Here is a 19,928-nt window from a genome sequence, read left to right as displayed (position 1 = left end):
ACCCCCGGACATTTGCCAGCCCTTGTTCCCGGCAATAGCAACAGTGCTGTTCTCATCATTGCTACTACTACTATTATGCTGACGCATTAGACGGTCTCCAGACTCGAGAGGAGAGAAGGTAATTGGCTCTCATCACTCCAAGCAGCGTTATTGGATACAATGTACAAATAGCTTAAAATTAACAGCTGGCATCAGAGACCCGCTCAGTCCGTAGCAGATTACGGAATGAACACAAACTCACCTACTTCCATCAACACCCTCCCCAAGTCATTTGCAAACAGGACCCATAATTGAGTATCTGATTCAGATTAATTGCCATGCTTCCTTGGCTTCCTGCTCCCCGAGGGCCACTGCGAATTTGAACTCTGAAAAGTGACCCAAGTCAGCTTCGAGGTGCAAATGTTCCCAGGGCGAGTCAAACTTGGCTCTTCTTGGAGCCAAACCTGGACTTCGCCCTGCGAAAAACCTTGTTCGTGATCAAGTTCTTTGGGTCCTTTGTCCCCGACTTTGCCATCCAGTAAAAGAGGAACATCCTCCGTTCACTGTGCCTGCGGTTCAGGCGCCGGGCGATGGACATGGGGCTCTCCCCCCTGTCATCTCTTTCGTTGATGGAGGCTCCGTACTTGAGCAGGTGGCTTATACAATCCAGACGGCCCATGGCTGCGGCCACGTGCAGGGCTGTCCTGCCCATGGGGGTTCTGCTGAGACTGTCGGCTCCTGTAAAATAAGACAGCTGACTGAGCGAGGCTCACCCTCCCGGCCAGGAGCCTCACCTCCAGGATCACATTCAAGAAGAGAAGCTCGGGAGGGGTGAGGTCGTAAAAAGAATGCTTGGGAGAATTAATTACTGCCCCCGACCCCAGCACCGAGTATAAGGGAGGAGGCGTCACTGCACGGTCCCAGCACCCGGCTCTGCCTTGCCTCCAGTCTGCCCATGGCACGCTCCTGCTCAAACCCCATTTCTGGCATCCACTACCCTTGGGGTCATTTTCTAGATTGTTACTGCTCTATCTCACCCTGCCACCCTCCCCACACCACGCTCTTCCTCCCCTCCCTCCATGCTCCAATTTTACCAGGCTTCTATCTTTATGCCTTAAATACCCCCTGCTCCCGCATCCCGCCCCAGGCCTTTTGCACACGCTGTTCCCTTTGTTAACAGCACTGTTACCCGTTTCTACCCCCGCCACCCCTGGCTAACTCCATCCTTCTTTATCCTCCATACACTTCCTCAGGAAAGCCTTCCTTAGCCCCCCTCCCCAGGAATCCCGCCCCCCTGTATATGCTCAGTAGACATTCTGCATCTTCAGAACATGCCACGCACGACTGACCATGGAATTAATTATTTGTAATAATTTGCTGACTTCCCTTCATAAACTCCACGAAGGCAGAAAACACACTTGTTTTGATCACTGCTGTTTTCATCCCCGGCACGTAGCGCGATGCCTAGGAAAGACAGGCGCTCGGGAAATGACAGACGACGGGCAGCCTGACTCATGGACAGATTTCACTTCGATTGAATTCCTCACTGCCTCCCGCAGATGGATGGGCTAATGACAGGTGTCCAATATGGACTTGTTGAATTGAATCAAATTCTGGGTAACAAATATCATGACACAGAAAACAAGGCAATTCAATTACAAGCAGCTGACATTTCTCTAGCCAGTTTTTATGAGCTATGGCTGGTCGGTGAGGTAACGTTTTAAATAGGTTCTCATAACGCCCAGCCTCAGCCTCAGCACGGCTTTGCGGCGGCTGTGTGCGAAGGACAGAAAACTTTGCAAAGCTGGCTGTAATGTTTTAACTGGGGCTTTCAAATACATCACAGTTCCATCAGAGTGAAAATGACTTTTTATGAGCTTAAAGGACTGCTGGTCTGTGAACAGCCCATATTTCATCCCACAACAGGCGGCGTGCGGAAAGCAGTGGAGGAAGAAGCAGAACAGTCAGGAAAACCTCTACCCAACATGCGAGCTCCAGTCATCCTGCCCTGGCCCTGGGGATGCTTGCACCTTGCCTGGTGGAGGTGGCAAAAGAGGCAAAGAGGCGCAGAGAGAGGCCGGGGTCAAGACCGCGGGCAGGAAAGGTTCGGATTGGAAGACAAGCTGATAGGGGAGACCCTCGGATGAGGCCCACTTCTGGGCCTCAAACCCCTGACCGAACAGTCCGTCACATGTTCTTCCTGTTCCTGAGGAAGCCGGCGGCCTGGGCAGTCTGCGGCCATTGTCTATTGTTCTGGAATGGTCGACACCTCAACCTGAGGGCCTCTTTTCCCAAAAATATCCTACGTCCAGGGAAGATAAAGTGTGCTCCTGCAGATCTCATGCAAGCCCTCACATTCAGAGACAATGCAGGCCAAGGCTTCTACTTCTATCAACAGAGAGAGAGGGGGCAACTTGTCCTTGAAGGGTGGGCAGAGACAGGGATGGAGAGGGGATGAAAAGAGGGTTTGGGGCAAGGGTCTCTTGAGGGAAATAACTCAAAGTCATGGAGAAAGGGGACTGGCCCTCCTGCCACACACCCACACCCACACCCACCCACACACACCCCCCAAGAGAGCGATGCCGACTTGGGGCTAGAGCTCTCAGACCGTGGCAGAAACCCAACTTCAGGTGGGGCAGAAATAACACAGGGAGTTTAGGAACATCTCCAGCAGTGTTGTAAGAGGCCAGGAAGCTCTTCTGGCTACGAATTAGTGTCTAAAAATTCCATCTCCCACGACAGAAAGAATCTTCTTGAGACCCGGCCAAGAGAGGGGACAACAGCTTTTACTCAGCATGTCCTAAGACCCCTACAGACAGAGAGCCAGTGCCCCACGGGGACCATGATTGATGGTTGACACAACTTGGGTCCAGGACGCCATTGCTCAAGGGCCCAGGAAGACAAGCCACTCTGTCCTCCCTACCCACAGAAGACTCCACCTTGTGAACATACTCAGCCGTCTCTCAGAATTACCATGTTCTAGAAGGTACTGCACAGCATCCGAGTGGCCTCTGTGAGAGGTAATGTACAAGGCCACGAATGCTCTCTGAGCGATCCAGGCCTTCCACTGCTTGTGTTCCAAATGCTGCGAATTTGCAGTTTGGTAGAGAGAGTCTTCATCAACACCGAGGCAGGAGAGCTGGGCAGGATAAAGGGGGACCACACAGTGAGTCTGAGTTATTTCCAAAGTGCAGGTACACCTGGCTGGTGGGTACCTGGACCCTCCTGAGGGGAGGGTTGCTCGAAGGCCCAGTTAAGGCTCGTGATGGGAACAGAGAAGGGCAAACCCTAACTGAGAAGCTGGAACACACCCAGGGGAGGACATTGTTGACCGCGCTCTATACATGTCCAGGAAATACGCATTTACCATCAGGCAGGCTCGGGAGGCAGGAAATTCTTCCTGTCGGTGTTTTGAAGAGAGAAAATAGCTTTTCTGGGTGTCCAGAGGAAGGTGGTTGTGGCCATTAAGGAAGACACCAGACGACACGAAGTGGCCTCCCCAGAGGGGAATGCACTTCTCTGGAGACTTGATGCATTCTGGCCTTCCGATCTATTTTCGGGCCCATTGTCTCCGTTAACGTTTGGAACACTCTGAACTCCACTCACGGATGAAAAATAGCCCCATAATATAATCATCTCGTGGTGAAGTGAGGCCCTGAGCACGAGAGGAAGGCTGCGGGCTCTGGCAGAGAGGAACTCCGTCCCAGATGCGGGGCATCTGGTGTGGGGGCGGCAGTGGGGGGAGGCAGAGCCCCAGAGTGCGGGAGACAGGAAGGAATCCCCGGGTTCAGAGCAAGAGCCAGAAAACCCAAGCAGGACCGAGGCCCCGGTGGCAGAGGCGAGGCAGGGGAAGGCCGGGAGCAGAGGCCCCCAGGGAAGGACCTGGAGGGGATGCTCGACAAGCTGGGACAGGCCCCACCCCTCCTTCTAAGGCTCCCCCACACAGGCAGGGTTTGCCTCCCTAGAGACCACCCACCTCTCCCGGACCTGATCCCCACAAGCTGCCTACAGCCAGCCTTTCCTGGCTGGAAGTAAACCAAGCACCTCTCCTCACACGCTCATAGCCTTTCATCCAAATGTACTTTCTAGAAGGAACATACACTCGCCCCCCCCCTGCGCCCCCCGCCCCCCCCCATCTTCTCTGTTGGGTATAGATGTTCTGGTTTCCTGGTTTCCTCCTCCCTTCTCCCCGCTGCCCACCCCAGAGCTCAGCTGAGAGCCAAGCACAAGGCCTGGCAAAGAGTAGGCACTAGGCACCTGCTGTGTATCGAGTGGTGTGTGGTCTTGCCACCTTAGGGGAGGGGCAGACCCCCATTAGGATTTTTGACCTATCACATGCTCTAGCTTGTGCACTTCCCAGTTCTCCGGAGCCCTTCACCCACTGTTAAATCAGGTTTTCAACTTTACAAAATACACATGTGAATAGAAAATGCACCACCCTGGTTCCTTTTCCTTTGGGGTGTGCATGTGGGGGTGGGTTATAAGTGAATACCATGAAATAGCAAATCCAAGAGTGAGTGGAAACTCTCAATATAGTATTTGATCATTATGACATGACTCCAAGTTCTGTTTTTTCCTACTCTGAAACTTTTACTCAAATAGTCACACGAAAGACTGAACCCCCCCTACACACACACACACAAGACACAGTTTATGGTTGCTTCGTGAAGTACAATATCCATTTAGAGAAGCATGAAAGCACCTTACTGGGATCCCCTTCCACAGCCGCCAAAACCAGTTCCGTCCATCCATCATAATGCCAGATGCATAATGAAATAATTCCACCAGGAACAACATCATGGAACTTCAACGTAGTATCATCCATCAAAACTCCTACAGGGAATAATTTTTTCTTTAAAAAAAAAAGGGGGGTATTAAAGATAAACTATTACACTGGTTATCTTAAGAGATGATCTGACCTTGGGTATCACAAACATCATTTGAAAACGTTGAGCACTAATCTCATTTGATGACTCCATATGAGTCTGTTTGTGGTCATTAATGCTTTTTAGAAAATTAATTTGGCTCGGCTCAAACAGAAGCCAAGCCCCCCCCCCCAAAAAAGGCAACAATTTCTAAAATTCTGTAATTATAACTTGTTCTATTGCAAAAAAAATACATGAGGCAGTAAAGTCATTTTATGAGGCAAACTCTATAAATAGGACTACTTGAAGTAACTGTACATTACAGACTCGGCACAATGCACCTCCGGGCGTCATACGTGAAACTAAAATACTTATCTCTGGTTAGTGTTGTCAACAGTTGGCTAAGGATGTAACAATGGCAAAACTTTGTTGCATCTTTCAAATGCTACTCTACAGCAGGGTTTTTTTTTTTTCAAACTTGGCACAATTGACATTTTAGACTGGATTGTTCTTTGTGGTGGGGGCCGCCCTGGGCACTGAAGGGTAGTAGCGGCATCCCTGGCCTCTACCCAGTAGATGCCAGTAGCAGCCTCACCTAGTTGTGACCATCCAAAAGGTCTCCAGATGTTGCCACATGGCCCCTGGGGGACAAAACTGCCCCCAGTTGAGCATTTATGGTAATGTAAATGTTGTCACGTTGCTATTCACCATGATTTGGACTTGGGGCCTTAGAACTCCTTTATGTCATCACCCAGAACAACCCTCCACTAGTATGAAACAATGGGGTGAGTGGATCTACTCACACTTCATACGTTCAGACCCTTTGGGAAAGCCTGTCAGGATGATAGAATATAGAAGAGGACTCTAGAGCATTTTAAGTGAAGTTGTCTTCAGTTTATCTTTTTAAATAAACATGTTCCCTTACATAGCCACCTATAATCTTGCTTAAGAATAACATCATAATTTCTTTTCTCTACAAGTGATGCCGCAAGTGTAAAGTCTCAACTCGGCCAGGTCAGGTTATCCATTATTCCGAGTGGAATTCATGAGTTGTTTGGATTCACGACTGAGGGATTACTAAGTGCCTGTCCCAAGCACCTACACTCTTTAATCCTCATGACGAGCCAGGTTTGTCATTTCCATTTGCTGGTGAGCAAACTGAGGCTCCTATGCCCAGGAAATAGCAAAACCAGGACTCCAACCAGACCTGCCTTTCCCCCAGTGCCATGCATGAGTCGCTCTAGGCTCCGTTGGCCCCCTTTGGTGGTTACGAGAAACTTCGGATGGTGGGTATGAACAGGGAATAGCGATTAGCAAATTTGTTAATTAGGGTCTTATTTGTGGTTCTAACACAGAGGATAATCAGTAGTCGTCAGTAAGACAACTTGACTTCCTAACAACTTGGAAAAAAATCGAGTAAAGCTGTGTTTCCCTAAGAAAGACAAGAGTGCAATTCACACATGCTGAATAGCTCTCTTCGAGAAATCAGAGCATTCTCTCTTTATAGGCAGGCAGCAACTGCCTTCAGCTTACACAAATACTAATTACCACCAGCTAAATTATTAGAGTTGACAACAAATGTGTAAGATCGCCCCTCGTCCATGAATTTTGCTCACCCCTTTTAGATTTGTGTCTCTCAAGGTTTTCACGCACACATTATCTCATGTGATCCTCCCTGGCCACCTTTAGGCGGGTAAAGAGGCATCAGCAGGTTATTCATGGGCAGGAACCCACATTTACTTTTCTTAACGTAGTAGTACCTTCTTTCTTTTTTTGTTTGCTGTCAACAGGAGGGCTTGCAACGGCAGGAGAGGTCAAGCTTCTCCCAGTTGCTAAGTGCTTGCTGAGCGAGAGGATTGTGACATCGTACAAGTCACTAGGTGTCTTCCATTGCCTCGCAGCTCTCTTGAATTTATGGCTCAGCACAGCTCATCAGGGAAAATAAACTAACAGAAGGGGTGCCAGACATTTGTAGTTCAGGATACATAATTTTCGAATTACTTGTTTTGGAACGCTTACTATCCTTCAGCAGCTCAACCTCAACGTTAATGTGTTAAATAGAGACTGGGTTTGAGATACAAACTTCTTTCCAAATAAAGCCTCAAAAATGCCCCAGAGCATCTTCCAAACACTACTATAGCAAAATAAGGATGTCACAGAAGGTGCTTAACCTGCCACAAAGAGAGCAAAGGAAGGTATTCTGGCCCAAATCATCCCTGTCTAGAGGGGGACCCAGCACTGAGAATTCTAGAGCCGAAAGGCTCTGCGTTGCAGCTTAGGAAACTGAGCCCCGGAAGGGCAGTGTCTGGGGGGACGGAGATTGTGGAGACAGGCTGCTCTCAGATCTCTGCCTGTCTCCATCGCTTCCCAGCCCTGCAGTACAACTGCGGTGTCCCTGCAATATCGCTGTGCACATCTGCTGTGCTGCAGCCCACAGAGTTTTTTACACATCCATTTTCTTAAAGTATTTTTGCGTTGATTTCAACCGGGTGGGGAGATGATGGAGCCCAGGGGCTTTGACCCTGTTCTCATATCCTAAATATTATAGGGATCGGGACAAGGACAGCCAGGTCCCTCAGGCTGAGGGATGGAGATTGATGGATGGAGAGATGGGGCTCTAGAGCCCTCGCCCTCCACTGGGTGCCACCCACATGGGATCTGTCTGGATAGGGGCCTTTGGGGTCCTGATTTAGCCACAGTGAGCTTTGGGTGCTGGGCTCTGATTCCGACTGGGCTAGTTTTGAGCACCTGACATGGACAAGAACACCGCTTGAGATTCAGGGTTCTGATACAAACTGGGTTAGTGCCAGTATTTGGATGGGTAGGGTTTGCCTTGAGATTTGGGGTCCTGACAAGGGCAGAGTTTGCTCTGGATGTGGGGTTCTGATGAAGGCAAGGTTTGCTTTCCGTTTGGGGGTCCCAGTATGGGAAGGGTCTATTCTGGGATGTGGAGTCCTTGAATGGGCAGGACTTGTTTTGGGATTTGGGGTTCTAATGTAGTCCTAGGTACTGTAGCCACTGAGTATAAGGAATCGGATAGGTCAGCCCTTGGGAATTGGGGGTTTTGGTGGCGACAGGTTCTGCTCTGAGATTTGGAGTCCTGAGATGGGCAAGATTTGGTCTAGAGCTTGGGGTTCTGGTGTGGATAAGGTTGGCTGAGGGATTTGGGGTGTAATACAAGTAGAGCTTGCTTCGAGTTTTGGGGTCCTCACGGAGGCAAGGTTTGCTTTAAACTCTGGCTTCCTTACATGGGTATGGTTGGCTTAAACATGGTTTCCATGAGATTTAGGGTTCAGATATGGGTATGTTTGGCATGAGTTTTGGGGTCCTATTATGGGCGAAGTTTGTCTCATGCTTTGGAGACCTTATGAGCATATTTTGCTTGGGATTGGTGTTCTGGTGCGGTCATGGTGAGCTTGGGAACGGGCTTCCAGATGGGGGAAGAGTTCATTTTGGGTCCTGGCATCCTCACTTAGAGATGGCCAATGGATTGGGGTTTGGATGTCTAAGTGGCTAGTTAAGAGACTGGGGGCTCAGAAATGAGTTTGTGTGCTCTGGGATTTAGGGTCATGATCTGGGTAGAATCTGCCTTGGGATACAGGTTTCTGTTGCAAGCAGGGGTAGCTTGGGGGATTTATTTGGGGTTCAAACATGGGCATAGTTGGCATAGAGATATGGGGTCCTGGGGCAGGCAGTTTGTTTCAGGCATTAGGTGTCCTTTTCGGTGGACATGGTTGCTAGAGGATTCAGGGTTCTGAGGGTCGCATGGTTAGCCTGGGCATCTGGGGTTCAGTCTTGGCCAAGTTTGTTCTTGGTTTGGGGCTCTTGAAGTGGGCAGAATTTGTTCTGAGCTTCAGCATCCTTGTATGGACATGGCTGCCGGAGGATGTGGGGTTCTGGGGTAGTCTTGGTTACCCTGGAGATTTGGGGTTTAGTCCTAGGTAGATTTGCTCTGGGTTTGGGGGTCCTGAATTGGGCATGGTTTGTTTTGAGGTTTAGCATCTTTGTGTAGACACAGTAGCCAGAGGATTTGCGGTTCTGAGGTAGTTGTAATTACCCTGGAGATTTGGGATTCAGTCCTGGGCACAGTTTGCTTCAGGCTTTGGCATCCTTTTGTGGATATGGCTGGCTAGAGGACTGGGGGGGGGGGTTATGAGTCCAACATGGGTTTTTGGAAGTTTGCTTTGAGTTTGGGGTCCTGACATGGGAAGGTTTGCCCTAGATTGTAGGGTCCCATTGAGGACAGGCTTTGTTTCAGGCTTCTGGTCTTATGTGGACCTGGTGGCTTTGGGATTTGGGTCTCTGATAAATACAAGGGCAGCTTGAGGGTCTGAGAGGTCTTGCTGGGGCAGCAGCGCCTTTGTTGAGATTTGGGGACCTAACATGGACAGGATCTGCTCAGGGTTGGCAGGTCTGACTAAACAACTTGCTTTGGGACCAGAGTCCTGGCATAGGCAGGATTTGTGGATTAGGGTCTTGCTGTGGACAGGGTGTGCCCTGAGATTTGAGGTTTAATGTGAACCTGGTTTGTCGGGATTGGGAAGTTCCTTTCATGGCCTGGGCTGGCTTTTCCATCTGGGGTTTCCAGGGCGCGGGGTGGGGTTTGTTCTGACACCTGGGGGTTGGGCGGCGGGGGTCCTCACGCGGGCAGGGGTCCCTTCGGGGACTGCAGGGTTAGAAGGGGACCCGGTGCCCCGGTGGAGGCCATACACGCGGGAGGGAAAGGGGTGGGCAGGGGCCACCTTGGTCCAGGTACTGGAGCCGCTGCAGGTCCAAGGGGATGCCGACTGTGAGGTCCAGCTCCTCCTTGAGCTCCCGCACCGTCATGTCGCTGCGGCAGTTTGTCACTTGGAACATCTCCCCGGTCTCCTCCAGCCGCACCCGCATAGCGAAGACTTCTGGGGAGGCGTCTGGGGCTAAGTCGAGCGCCGGACTCGCGGCCTCCGGCGACCCAACGCCCCTTGGGCCGGGGGCGCGGGCCGGGGGCTGCACGGAGAGGGGCCGCAGGCCGGCTGAGCCCGCCCCCCGCCCCCCCCGCCCAGACGCCCCGGGGTCGGGGCCCAGGGCATCCCCCCGCGGCGCCCCCGGCCATGCTCCGCCGCCGCCCGCCGTGCCCGCCCCCCGCCGCATGGCCCCCAGCCTCATGGCCCCCCGCAGCACAGCCTCCCCGCGTCACCACGCCCCCCGCCCCGCGCCCGGCGGAGCCCCGCGGACGACCCCGGGAGCCTCCAAGCTGCTCTCCCGGTCACTAACTGTAACCTGGCAGCCCTGAGGACCCCTCCAGTCCCCAGCTGTTTGCAATACAGTCTTTGCAAAATTCAGGGCCTACGGTCTGGAGTGAATCGCCCTAAATCCTCCTGGCATGCCTCGTCTAGAGTTGTCAGGTGCAGTCTGTAGCCATGTTTAACAATCCTATTTCTGGCACCAATGAAAAGCCCCACGGAGCTGGGCCCGGCGCTCAGGCCGCTCCGGAAGCGGGAGCCGGGCCTTCGTGAGGGTCTGCAGAGCCCCCTGAAAGCCCATCAGTTCTGAAAACGCTCTCGAATTCTCCGAGGGAGAAAGGTGCTGATGAAAACACTCAGCAAGGGGGAAACGTCCACTTGGCGCGAGGCTGAGCCGGCTCCATTGTTAAGATGCCTTTCAAGGGAGCTCCATCTGTGAGAAACCCATCTCGTGCTTTTCCATTAATTCACCCAAGAGGAGGCAGAGTGTTCAAGTACACAGGAAGCTTACGTGTGATGATCAAATCGCAAACACTCAGCACCCCACACCTAGGAACAATTAATACACAAAGAGCTGTGGTGATGCGGGAAGGAGCACGAGAGAAAGGAAGGCGAGGAGGGGGGCAGAACCACATCAGAAAAATCTGTTGTTACGAAAGAAGAATAAAATGTGAGCCTTAAACATACTTTTTGCAGAGAAATTACAGTCTTAAAAAAACAAAACGGAACCTGGCACTGGAAAGGCATTCATGTTAAGTTATAGACCATTTTTAGTGTATAAGCTGAACTTTTTAAGGTTGGATTTTTTACCAGAGTCTCTACAAGCACATTTGTGTCAGCATGCAAATTCTACACAGCACAGCACAGACTGAGGTTATTTTTTTTCCTTAATGGAAAGTGAAGCTCTGCACAGAATACAAAATTCCAGGTGAATAATTCTACTTGCTGCCAGGTCAACAGATTTTAACAATATGACAATCTCAATTTCTAGACAATAAAAAAATTAAAAACTGTTTGTTACCGAAGCAAAACAATATCTCCATCTATTTACTTTAGGCAAGTATTGAACACAAAAGGGACTGATTGATTTTTGTTTCTCTTAATACGTAGCCTCCACAATTTATTAGCTCACGCTCTGCCGGAGTTGCCCAAATGCTAGCCTGGGTTACAACTTGAAATTCTCACACACGTACCTTATTTTCTTTGGCACAGTATAGATTCCTTCCTTTCTTTTTAAAGAATCAGCTCAGTGGAATTTGGAGGAGGGGGACATCCTGTATACCAGGAAATTCAATATATAGCTCCAGAAATTTTATTTTTAAAAAAGGGAGAAAGAAAAGACCAGACAAGAAAAATATCCAAGGAAAGAATGGCAATAGCAACACGCCCTTTGCGGCCAGCTCTTGAAACCCAAATGGGCCACTCCTTCCTCTCTTTATGCCTGCTTTCAAGATGATTTAAAATAGAAGTAAAATAACATGAGCCTACATGTTATACAGAATTTAATGAAACGTTTATAGAATCTCAAATTATTCACAAAAACCCTGTTTAAGTTCTAGAGCATCTTAGTCTAAATTTTAAAAAAAATGAAATCTAAATTCGGTGTACTTAAGTCAAATTGAAGAGTGTCATAATTTAACCCCCAAATCCCTGACAAGTACATGGACTGATCAGAACTGTGGGTTCCTAGTCTCTGTTAAAGATTCTAAAGCATTAGCTATAAAGTCAATATCCATGCATCTCAATGATCAATTTCCCTCCCACATTCTTAAACGTAGGATAATAACTCCATGTAAGAATGAAAAATCTTTCTGCCTCTGTCAAAGGCCAGTACAGATCTTTATGGATACAGTCAGCGCAAGAAGGGGAGGGACAAGTGCCTGAGGAAAAGTTCCAAGTACAGTTTATACAAAAGTACAATATTAGAAAGACTGCCATAAATCATTCTTTAGTAGATTTCCTTAACTATCACATTTTTCAAAAGTAAACAAATTGGGCTATATTTGCAGCAACTCAAAGTAGAGCATAAATTTAAATGATGTATTTGTTGTGTTCACTGATAGGAGGCTAATATTACGTTAATATATTTTCTTCCTGTCAAGAGTTATTTACATATGTACATTATTTCAGTTAAAAATAAAAATGTAATACCATAAACTGTATTTTCCAGGAAAGCATGAGGGAAGCCAAATATGCAAGTCTCTTAAAGACTTAAAAGCTTCTAATAAACTACTTTTATTTTGGGAGGAAGGGGGCTTTAAATAATATAGTCAGTCTGTCATGGAGAAGGTGATCTGATGCTATGGAGACCCCTGTGCCCAGCTAGCCACCTGGTGCTACAACCTTGTCGTGGCTTCCCAATCAGCAGGCAGGGGCGCAGAGGGTGGTGCCCGTCCCAGGTGCAGTCCCTGGAGCTGCGGATGGGAAAGGGGTCATTTGAGTGCCCGCCCTCAAAGTTTCAGAAATCTTTCCTCCCTCAGAAGGTGTGGCACAGTCAGAACCCTGACAAGCGGATGTGAGCAGTATGTGGCCACATACGACGTGGCCGGGGTGCGCGGGATCCCAGGGCGGCTAATTCCGTTCTGCCAGTACAGGCGTGTCTGCGGTGCTCCGCCGCTTTGGCTCCAGGGTGGCGAAAAAGGACACATCTGGGTCCCGGTCTGACTGCAGAGCCTGGACGGTCTCTTCAACGACTTGAAGATGAGGGTTACCGGCATTTCTCAAGTACGCTAAAGAGAGAAAACGGTAGTTTGGCTCACATGGGCCATGAACTGGGCTCCGAAACAGACTCGAGTGCTGGGGGGTTTTTTAAACCACACCTCAGGACAATAAATCACTTTTCACAGAGTAACCACGTATGTAAGGCCTTCACAATGATAACATGACTGCTTTCGTCAAGGAGTAACTTCAATTTCGAAGATGGACTCCCAAGAACAGCTACGCGTATTTTTTAAATTATAGTTTAAAAACTTTGCATGCCATCTTTCCTTCTCTCCAATACCAAAGAACTGCCAGTGTGTGGAGGGCAGGGAGGGGAACAGGTGGCTGGCAGGGTGGGGCGGGGCTGGGAGCGCGGCGGGAAGACAGGCACTTGCCGGGACCAGCTGGAAGGGGCCGGCTCCGCACGTGGTGCAGGTGCGAACGTGCCACCCAAGGGACGCAATGCTGCGTCACGTCCTATTCAGGACATAGGAACAGGCTGCAAACCTCACCGTAATGAAGGCTTACGTTGGCTGCCTGTCATAATGTCTGTGTCATCACTCAACGTTTACAAGTTTCCCCCATTTCTAGAAGACTGTGAAGTTCTGCATTTTACCATGAAGCTCATTAAATGTGAAAATTCAACTGCCATTTTATAAATAACAAACTATACTGCATAAAAGTTAATACATCAATTTATATAATAAGTCTGAAGTATGCGATCAGACAAGTTCCTAAAGAGGGAGACGAGTTGCTGCTTGGTGAACTTTAAAATGTGTAAGTTCGGAAAAACGGTCCACATACCCTTTTCCAACAGCGTCTGACGCAGAGCTTTGGCCAGCAGAACCCTCACATTTGGCACAGGATCTGAGGCAAGGCTTAAAAGGCTGGGGAGCAAGTGTTCAACAAACTGGTCCACAGGGATGCACTCCTCGTTCACCACTGCCTGCCACGACAGACAGCCACAGTCAAAGAATTGATACTTCTCCACAATGGTCAGCAGGTTTCTTCTAAAAACACCCTTCCACAATTCCAAAGAAGTAGTTTCGGGGTCTGCTGGTCTGAGGAGTGTGTGTGTGTGTGTGTGTGTGTGTGTGTGTCTGAATCTTAAAATCTCAACCACTGGGATGAGATAACTGAATTTGGCTAGAAACACAGTTAACAATTTCTAAGTCCTCACCAAGGACTGGATTATAGGTGGCATAAAATTTGGTGAAGAAAATAAAGGATTCTGAGTCAGACAGGCCTAGCTTCAAACCTAACTTGGTCACTTACTAACTTCGTGGCCTGGAGTGAGTGGCTTCACCTTTCTGGGCCTTGGTTTCCCCACCTGTATAATGGGGAAGTGGGGGGGTGGGTGGCAGATCATTTTTGCAAAGAATCTAGCAAAGCGCCCACCAATGAAGGCTGAGGGCCCTCCCCTCTGTTACTCACCAGAATTCGGGTTCTGAGGGCCAGCGCCAGGCCTGTCTAGTGCCAGCCAGCCCCAGACTCCCATGCAGGCCCGGCCCCCTCTGTGAACACCCGACAAACGCTGCCTCTGCACACTGCCACTCCGCCGACAGAGGCCTACAGCTCCCGCCAGCCATGGAAGCCAGAGTGGGGCCAGTTTTACAGGGGAGGAAACTGTGGTCCAGTGTGAGGCCACTGCAGGTCCGTAGTCAACGAGGACCAGCGATTGGGGGGCGGGGGGGGAGTCCAAACCAGGCGTGTGGATTCTAAACCCTGCACACCTTCCCGCCGCAGGGTGACGAGAGCAGCAGGTGTCCACTAGGTGTCTCCCAGGTGCTGGGCGCTGCGAGGCCAGGCAGAGGCGGCAGCTCGTCCCCCTCCGCAGCGCGGGCCTGTGCTGGCCCCCAGGTCAGGCTTGCCCCCCCGAGAGGCACTGAAATAACCATCAAGTGACCCCCCCCTCCTTTCGTCGGTCTTGTTGTGGGTTTTCTACATCTTACTGATGACTCGTGAAAGCGCACACGCTGATTCTTCCTCAAGAAAATTAGTGGGTGTTTTTTTCCTTTTGTCCCATCATGGATTTTCTAAGTCTCAGATCAAGCATTAAAAGACAAAAGCAAAGATATCTCACTTAGGGGCGCCTGGGGGGCTCGGTCGTTAAGCCTCTGCCTTCAGCTCAGGTCATGATCCCAGGATCCTGGGATCGAGCCCCGCATCGGGCTCCCTGCTCGGCGGGAGGCCTGCTTCTCCCTCTCCCGCTCCCCCTCCTTGTGTTCCCTCTCTCGCTGTGTCTCTGTCAAATAAATAAATAAAATCTTAAAAAAAAAAAAAAGATAACTCATTTACCAAGACTGATACGGACTTCTTATGGACTGAGCCCAATCCCGCATGTACGGGATTGGCTTCCTCCTTACAGAAGTGTGTGCTGTCAGGCCTGCGGTTGTGAGTCTGGCACTTTACTCAGCCACCCACTGCCCTTTTCGCAGCCGACCACCGAAGTACCCGGTGATGCCCCGCCAGGCCAACAGGGGGCCCTGGTGAGTACTCTGGTGGGGGAACTGGGTAGGAGGGTCGGGCAGAGTCCAGTTACAGCTTTACTGTAATACTGACAAGCTGGGTGACAGGCTCACGGAGAGTCCATGCTACTCCCTCCACCTTGGTACATGCTTGAAAATATGCAAGGGGAAAAGTGAAAACTTTTTAAATAACACACTAGCAGAAAAAAAAAAAAAAATCACGGTGTTAACACTTCCTGTGTGCTCCTGATCAAGTTACTTAACCTCTCTGGGCTTCAGCTGCTTCACCTCAAACAACCGGTCTGAGAGTACACGGGTGTGACATGCCTATTACACGGCCGACCCTCACCACCGAGGATCAGATGTACGTATGACGAGCTACCTGGCATACAGAGGCGTCCAAGAAATGGCAGCCATCAGCACCAGCCAATCTGACCCGCCCCATTTCCAGGACACTAAGTAGAGAGGGTGACCAGAGATGCTGGACAGGACATGAACTTCACTTCAGAGGGACTCAACAGTCTCTGCCCTAACCTATTGCTCTGTTCTTCACCCCACCTTCCCTGCCCGGCAGCTGGCTGAGGGCAGGGGCAGGGATGACCACAGCCCTGGACTGGGCACGGCAGAGGCAGGGCTCTGGGCCTCGCCCTCACCTCACCAGATGGAAGGTGCTGGGAGAGCAGGAGTTTCCTCACTCTCTCTCTGCAGCTTCTAGAACACGCCCGGCACACAGGAGGCATTCAGTCAACATCTACAGGCTGAATGCAAAGATGGGTTGGGTAACCCTGGGCCAATCATTCTGCCTGACTGGGCCGATCACAATCTCCTGTGAGATAAAGGGGTTGGGTCCACTGATCCCCAAATTCCCAGCTGGTATTTCAGGGCTGGGATTCTGTGTCTGGTGCATCTGGTATCAGTCCACAGCAACATAAGCCCAGGGGAGATTCCCCCCAGGCCGTGCTAACCTGACAAATGAAAGCGAAAGCTTGCCTTCCAACCCACTTAGCGCAGTGCCGGAACCTTACGATGAGCTCACTGATGAAATTTAACCCCAGTGCGCGCTCACTGTGGGAGTAGAACTTCTGCAGAATGGCCACCACCTGTGAAAAATATCAGAGGTGCACACTTAAAAGGCTGCCATCCGTTTGAATTATGAATCCTACTCAACACGGAAACCAGACATTTTTATGCACCTTTAAAATGAATCTATAAGCAAGGGAGAGAGTCATTTTTGTCACGGTCATCATTAGAACACAGAGGAAAACAGATGTTCAAATATATGGCAACGCACATACACACACTCACCCACGTGAAACCCTTCATAAAAATGAAATTTAAAAAGGGACCGGCATTAGAAAAAAACATTCTTATAATCTTAAGATTCCAAATTTTAGAAAGTGGCCACTTGCATAATAACTAAATCATTACCTTTCAGAACATGTCATTTTTAGAAAATTGTAATAGCATGAGAGTACCTTAGTAAATCAATATTTTCAAGGGACACCCCCACCCCAGTATTCAGCTGGGATGAGCCCACACAAAATAGGATCAGCTCTTCTACGTTGGAGCTCTTGCTCACTAACTACTTTTCTACAAAACCATGCTGCCAAGTGAGCCCAATCTCTATTTAAAAGGAACACTAAGCCATGGTTTGAAGGGTTTCTTATATAAAATGACTTATCTACAATTTCTATCACTGAACCATACACCTTAAGAAAAAAGCCATGTTCTGTATTGATAAAACTGTAATACAGTTCCCTAATTTCAAAATTTAAAAGCTGGTTTCACAGGTATACTGAAAAATCAAGAGCAGAAAATAAAGGAGTTAAAATGGAAGAAACATAAATATTCCTATTTCCAAAAATCACAAACAACAACAGAAAAAGCCATGATTCCTTACTAGTTTGAAGGAGATCCACCGAACTTCAGAAACTTTATCTGCACACAACTTTAAGGCAATATGCATTAAGTAATCATAAACATCATTGGGATTATAGAGTTCCAAAATGAGTATCAGCTGTCTGAAATTAAAAAAGAAAGAAAGAAATTATTTGGGGGGACAAAAAAAAAAAAAAACAACACCTTACTAAATTTCTCTTTACTCTCACTTCATCTTACAGACAAAAATAACCAGGCTGGGAGATTAAGGCAAATGAAGACCCAGCAAGGCTTTCCATCAGTGAAATGCCAAAAGCAGAAAGCTGAGTGAAATACCACGCAAAGAAAAGTGGAAAAAATAAATAAATCTTCATTCTTCATCTCACTCACTCAAATCAAACAAAAAGGAAATAAATTAAACTTTGTAAAACAGGCTGAGAAATTTATGGATGGGGATACTATTTCAATTTGAGGTTATCGGTTCGAGAGCACATAAAACTTTGCAAATCAGATAAGGTAAAAATAGCCAGGCCGCTGAAGTTCCCAGAGATGCCGGGGCGCAGGAAGGCTCGGGGAGCTCGCGCCGCCCGGCCCCGGCCCGGCCCCCAGGCGGCGGGCAGCGAGCGGCGGGCGGCGGGTGGCCCTGCGCGGTCCGCTTGCAGAGAACCGCGCGCGCCAGCTCTTCACTCCGAGGGAAAGAAAGCGTGCGGGAGACGGCCGGCTGGGAAAACCTGCCACCAAAGCTTTCACTGTTTTCTAAATGGGGAGGGAGAGAAGGGTATGAAAATAAATGGCATTACTTCCACGCTGGCAACGAAAGGAAATGAAAAAGAGATTGGAAGGAAGTTAGAATCAAAAAACCAGGAGTGCCGGTGAATACTTTCATATCAAAAAGCACTGTTTTCAGAAAAATGATACCAATATCACGGGCAGGGGGAGCACAGAATTCATATCAGTGGCTCTGGCTTCAATAACCACGGCCGAGATGGAAGATAGCCAGAGCTCGGAGATAACGCTGTCGGCGGCGCGAGCCCTGCCGGCCCGGCCCCATCCCCGTGTCCGTGCCGGGCCCCCGGCCCCGGGCCCCAGGGCCCTCGGGAAGAGGGTCAGCCCGGCCCCGGTCTCTTGGTTGCGATCCTGGCCCCGGGAAAGCGGGTCAGTCGGGCCCCGGCCCCAGCCATGAGCGCGGGCTCCGGGCCCGTTCCGCGGTCTCGGCCCGCATCTCTGGCCCCATCCCCTACCCCCACCCCGGCCCCCACCCCCGCCCCGGGGAAGCAGGTCGGCCCGGCCCGAGACGGACCTGGCCGAGTTCCCTCGCACAGCCGCTAGAGGGCGCGATGCTTTCATGGAAAACGTGGGCCTGTTTTTCTCTCAGAATGTAAACTGGGAACACGGCATAATGACTAAAACCTCAATCTCTCAAATTAAGCATAATGATTAAAGATCACAGCAAAGAGAAAATCTTTTAGTTTGCCCCTGGCATCGGCCAAATCATATCCTGAATAGCTGCAAAAGCCCGATGGATTTCTACAGCAAAGATAATGATTTGAGAGATTTCTAGTTGAGGGTAAGAAAAATGAAAACTAAAGCAGGGGAGATAAACCCCGGGCAGGGGCAAACTAACACCAGGCCGCCCACCATCGTCACCAAATGCACTCGGCACTTCGCAGAGCACGTCGCAAAGCACGTGGCACGCCTGGGGAAGGGGACTTTAGCTCTTTATTCAAAGCTTTAGCTCTTTCAGAACCGGGCACACCTTTGACATCCCTCTGGCCAGCACAAGCCAGGATTAAATAAGTCTTTCACGCACAAAATGACGTGCAGAAAGCAGCCACCTTGGGGGACGTTTTTTATCTCATAATCGTCTCGTCTGGGTGAGACCTTTCTGTGTCTGTCTGTCGCGTCATTTTCTTTAGAAGCTGAAGTGCATACACCACACTGTGCCCTGCAGAGAGGGCTACACTCAGAATGTTCAGGAAAGCTCTGGCAAAAACTCTTCCGATTAACAGGAAAATATTGAAGAGTGGGTGATTCATCTTTTATTTTGTTCGAATAAATTGCCTTATAGAACAGCAGAACACACTAATTCCACAGTGACTCGAGCCCTGTCTGCATCTGAAAATGAATGTCTCCCCGGAGACCGTGGTATTTGTAACTTAGAGCTTCGGAATTCACTTTATCCCTTAATAAAAACATAATCTCTTTATCCAAAAGAACACTATTACTGCTAGTTTAGAAATCAATTATAAGGTAGGAAAATTAAGAATTATTCCATCTAATTTGCCTTCTCATATCCCCAAACAGGTTTTACTTACTCTGCTAGTTCATATCGAAACCTCCAATTCCTGCTGTTATCGGTGACTACAAATTCTTGAAGCTGATAAAGATATTCTCTCCTCTTGTCTTCATGAAGCAACTATTTTTTAAAAATGTATACATAAATAAAAATAGAGAATCTCTCAAAATGACCCCAAATATACTGTCTGATCACACTTGAAGTTATACACTTGTTCCCGACAAGAACTGGGCATTCCCCTAATGCCTTGAACTCCATCCATCACCCGGGGTGGCTGTGAATTAACGTTGCTGGGAGCAGACCTCACAGGGACCCCTGAATGCTTCAACCTTTCCCCCGGTTAGTGTATGTGCTTGTGTGTTTCCACATGCCCCCTAGCTCTTCCTTCTCTCATCATTTCCTGCCTGCAAACAACACGTATGTGTGTGTGTTCCAAAGACAACGCCGAGGCTGCTTCCCGTGGAGCCGGCTCTGCTCGTGTATGCCGGCACCACGAGAGAAAAGCCAACCCAGTGCATCA

At 49.3% G+C, this 19,928-nt stretch overlaps 2 protein-coding genes across 4 annotated transcripts in view; both read right to left on the bottom strand.

Moving 5' to 3' along the window:
- Window positions 1–290: 290 nt before the first annotated feature.
- On the bottom strand, window positions 291–9,989 carry ANKRD60 (ankyrin repeat domain 60). Its single transcript, XM_025853296.1, has 4 exons — window positions 9,587–9,989; window positions 4,682–4,812; window positions 2,953–3,118; window positions 291–717 (listed from the first exon to the last, which is right to left on the bottom strand). The coding sequence occupies exons 1-4, from the start codon at window positions 9,987–9,989 to the stop codon at window positions 416–418; spliced, it is 1,002 nt and encodes a 333-aa protein (XP_025709081.1). The 3' UTR covers window positions 291–415.
- Window positions 9,990–10,812: 823 nt separating this feature from the next.
- The window catches only part of LOC112809872 (serine/threonine-protein phosphatase 4 regulatory subunit 1-like), a 104,860-nt gene continuing 95,744 nt past the window's right edge, over window positions 10,813–19,928 (bottom strand). For 2 of the 3 annotated variants that reach the window (XM_073883961.1, XM_025853250.2), the window contains exons 16-20: window positions 19,428–19,528; window positions 17,135–17,255; window positions 16,200–16,334; window positions 13,571–13,712; window positions 10,813–12,795 (exon numbers count right to left, since the gene is read on the bottom strand). In XM_073883961.1, coding sequence (XP_073740062.1) covers window positions 12,638–12,795; window positions 13,571–13,712; window positions 16,200–16,334; window positions 17,135–17,255; window positions 19,428–19,528 — 657 coding nt within the window. In that variant the 3' untranslated portion in view covers window positions 10,813–12,637. Of the gene's footprint in view, window positions 12,796–13,570; window positions 13,713–16,199; window positions 16,335–17,134; window positions 17,256–19,427; window positions 19,529–19,928 lie in introns of those variants that run through there. The other variant, XM_073883963.1, reaches the window with a different exon arrangement.

The sequence above is a fragment of the Callorhinus ursinus genome, unplaced genomic scaffold (assembly GCF_003265705.2).
Source record: "Callorhinus ursinus isolate GAN/ISIS: 27379988/994484 unplaced genomic scaffold, GSC_fseal_2.0 scaffold53, whole genome shotgun sequence".
In the NCBI taxonomy this organism is placed as follows: Eukaryota; Metazoa; Chordata; class Mammalia; order Carnivora; family Otariidae; genus Callorhinus; species Callorhinus ursinus.
This window is presented reverse-complemented; position numbering and strand designations above follow the sequence as displayed.

Excerpts from the sequence above, each read along its gene's own strand:
- ANKRD60 (XM_025853296.1), bottom strand. The coding sequence starts at position 9,989 with ATGAGGCTGGGGGCCATGCGGCGGGGGGCGGGCACGGCGGGCGGCGGC. Across the intron at positions 4,813-9,586 it reads GCTCCAGTACCTGGACCAAG|GAGTTTTGATGGATGATACT; the intron begins GTGGCCCCTGCC and ends TATTCCCTGTAG. Across the intron at positions 718-2,952 it reads GCAGTACCTTCTAGAACATG|GAGCCGACAGTCTCAGCAGA; the intron begins GTAATTCTGAGA and ends CTTATTTTACAG.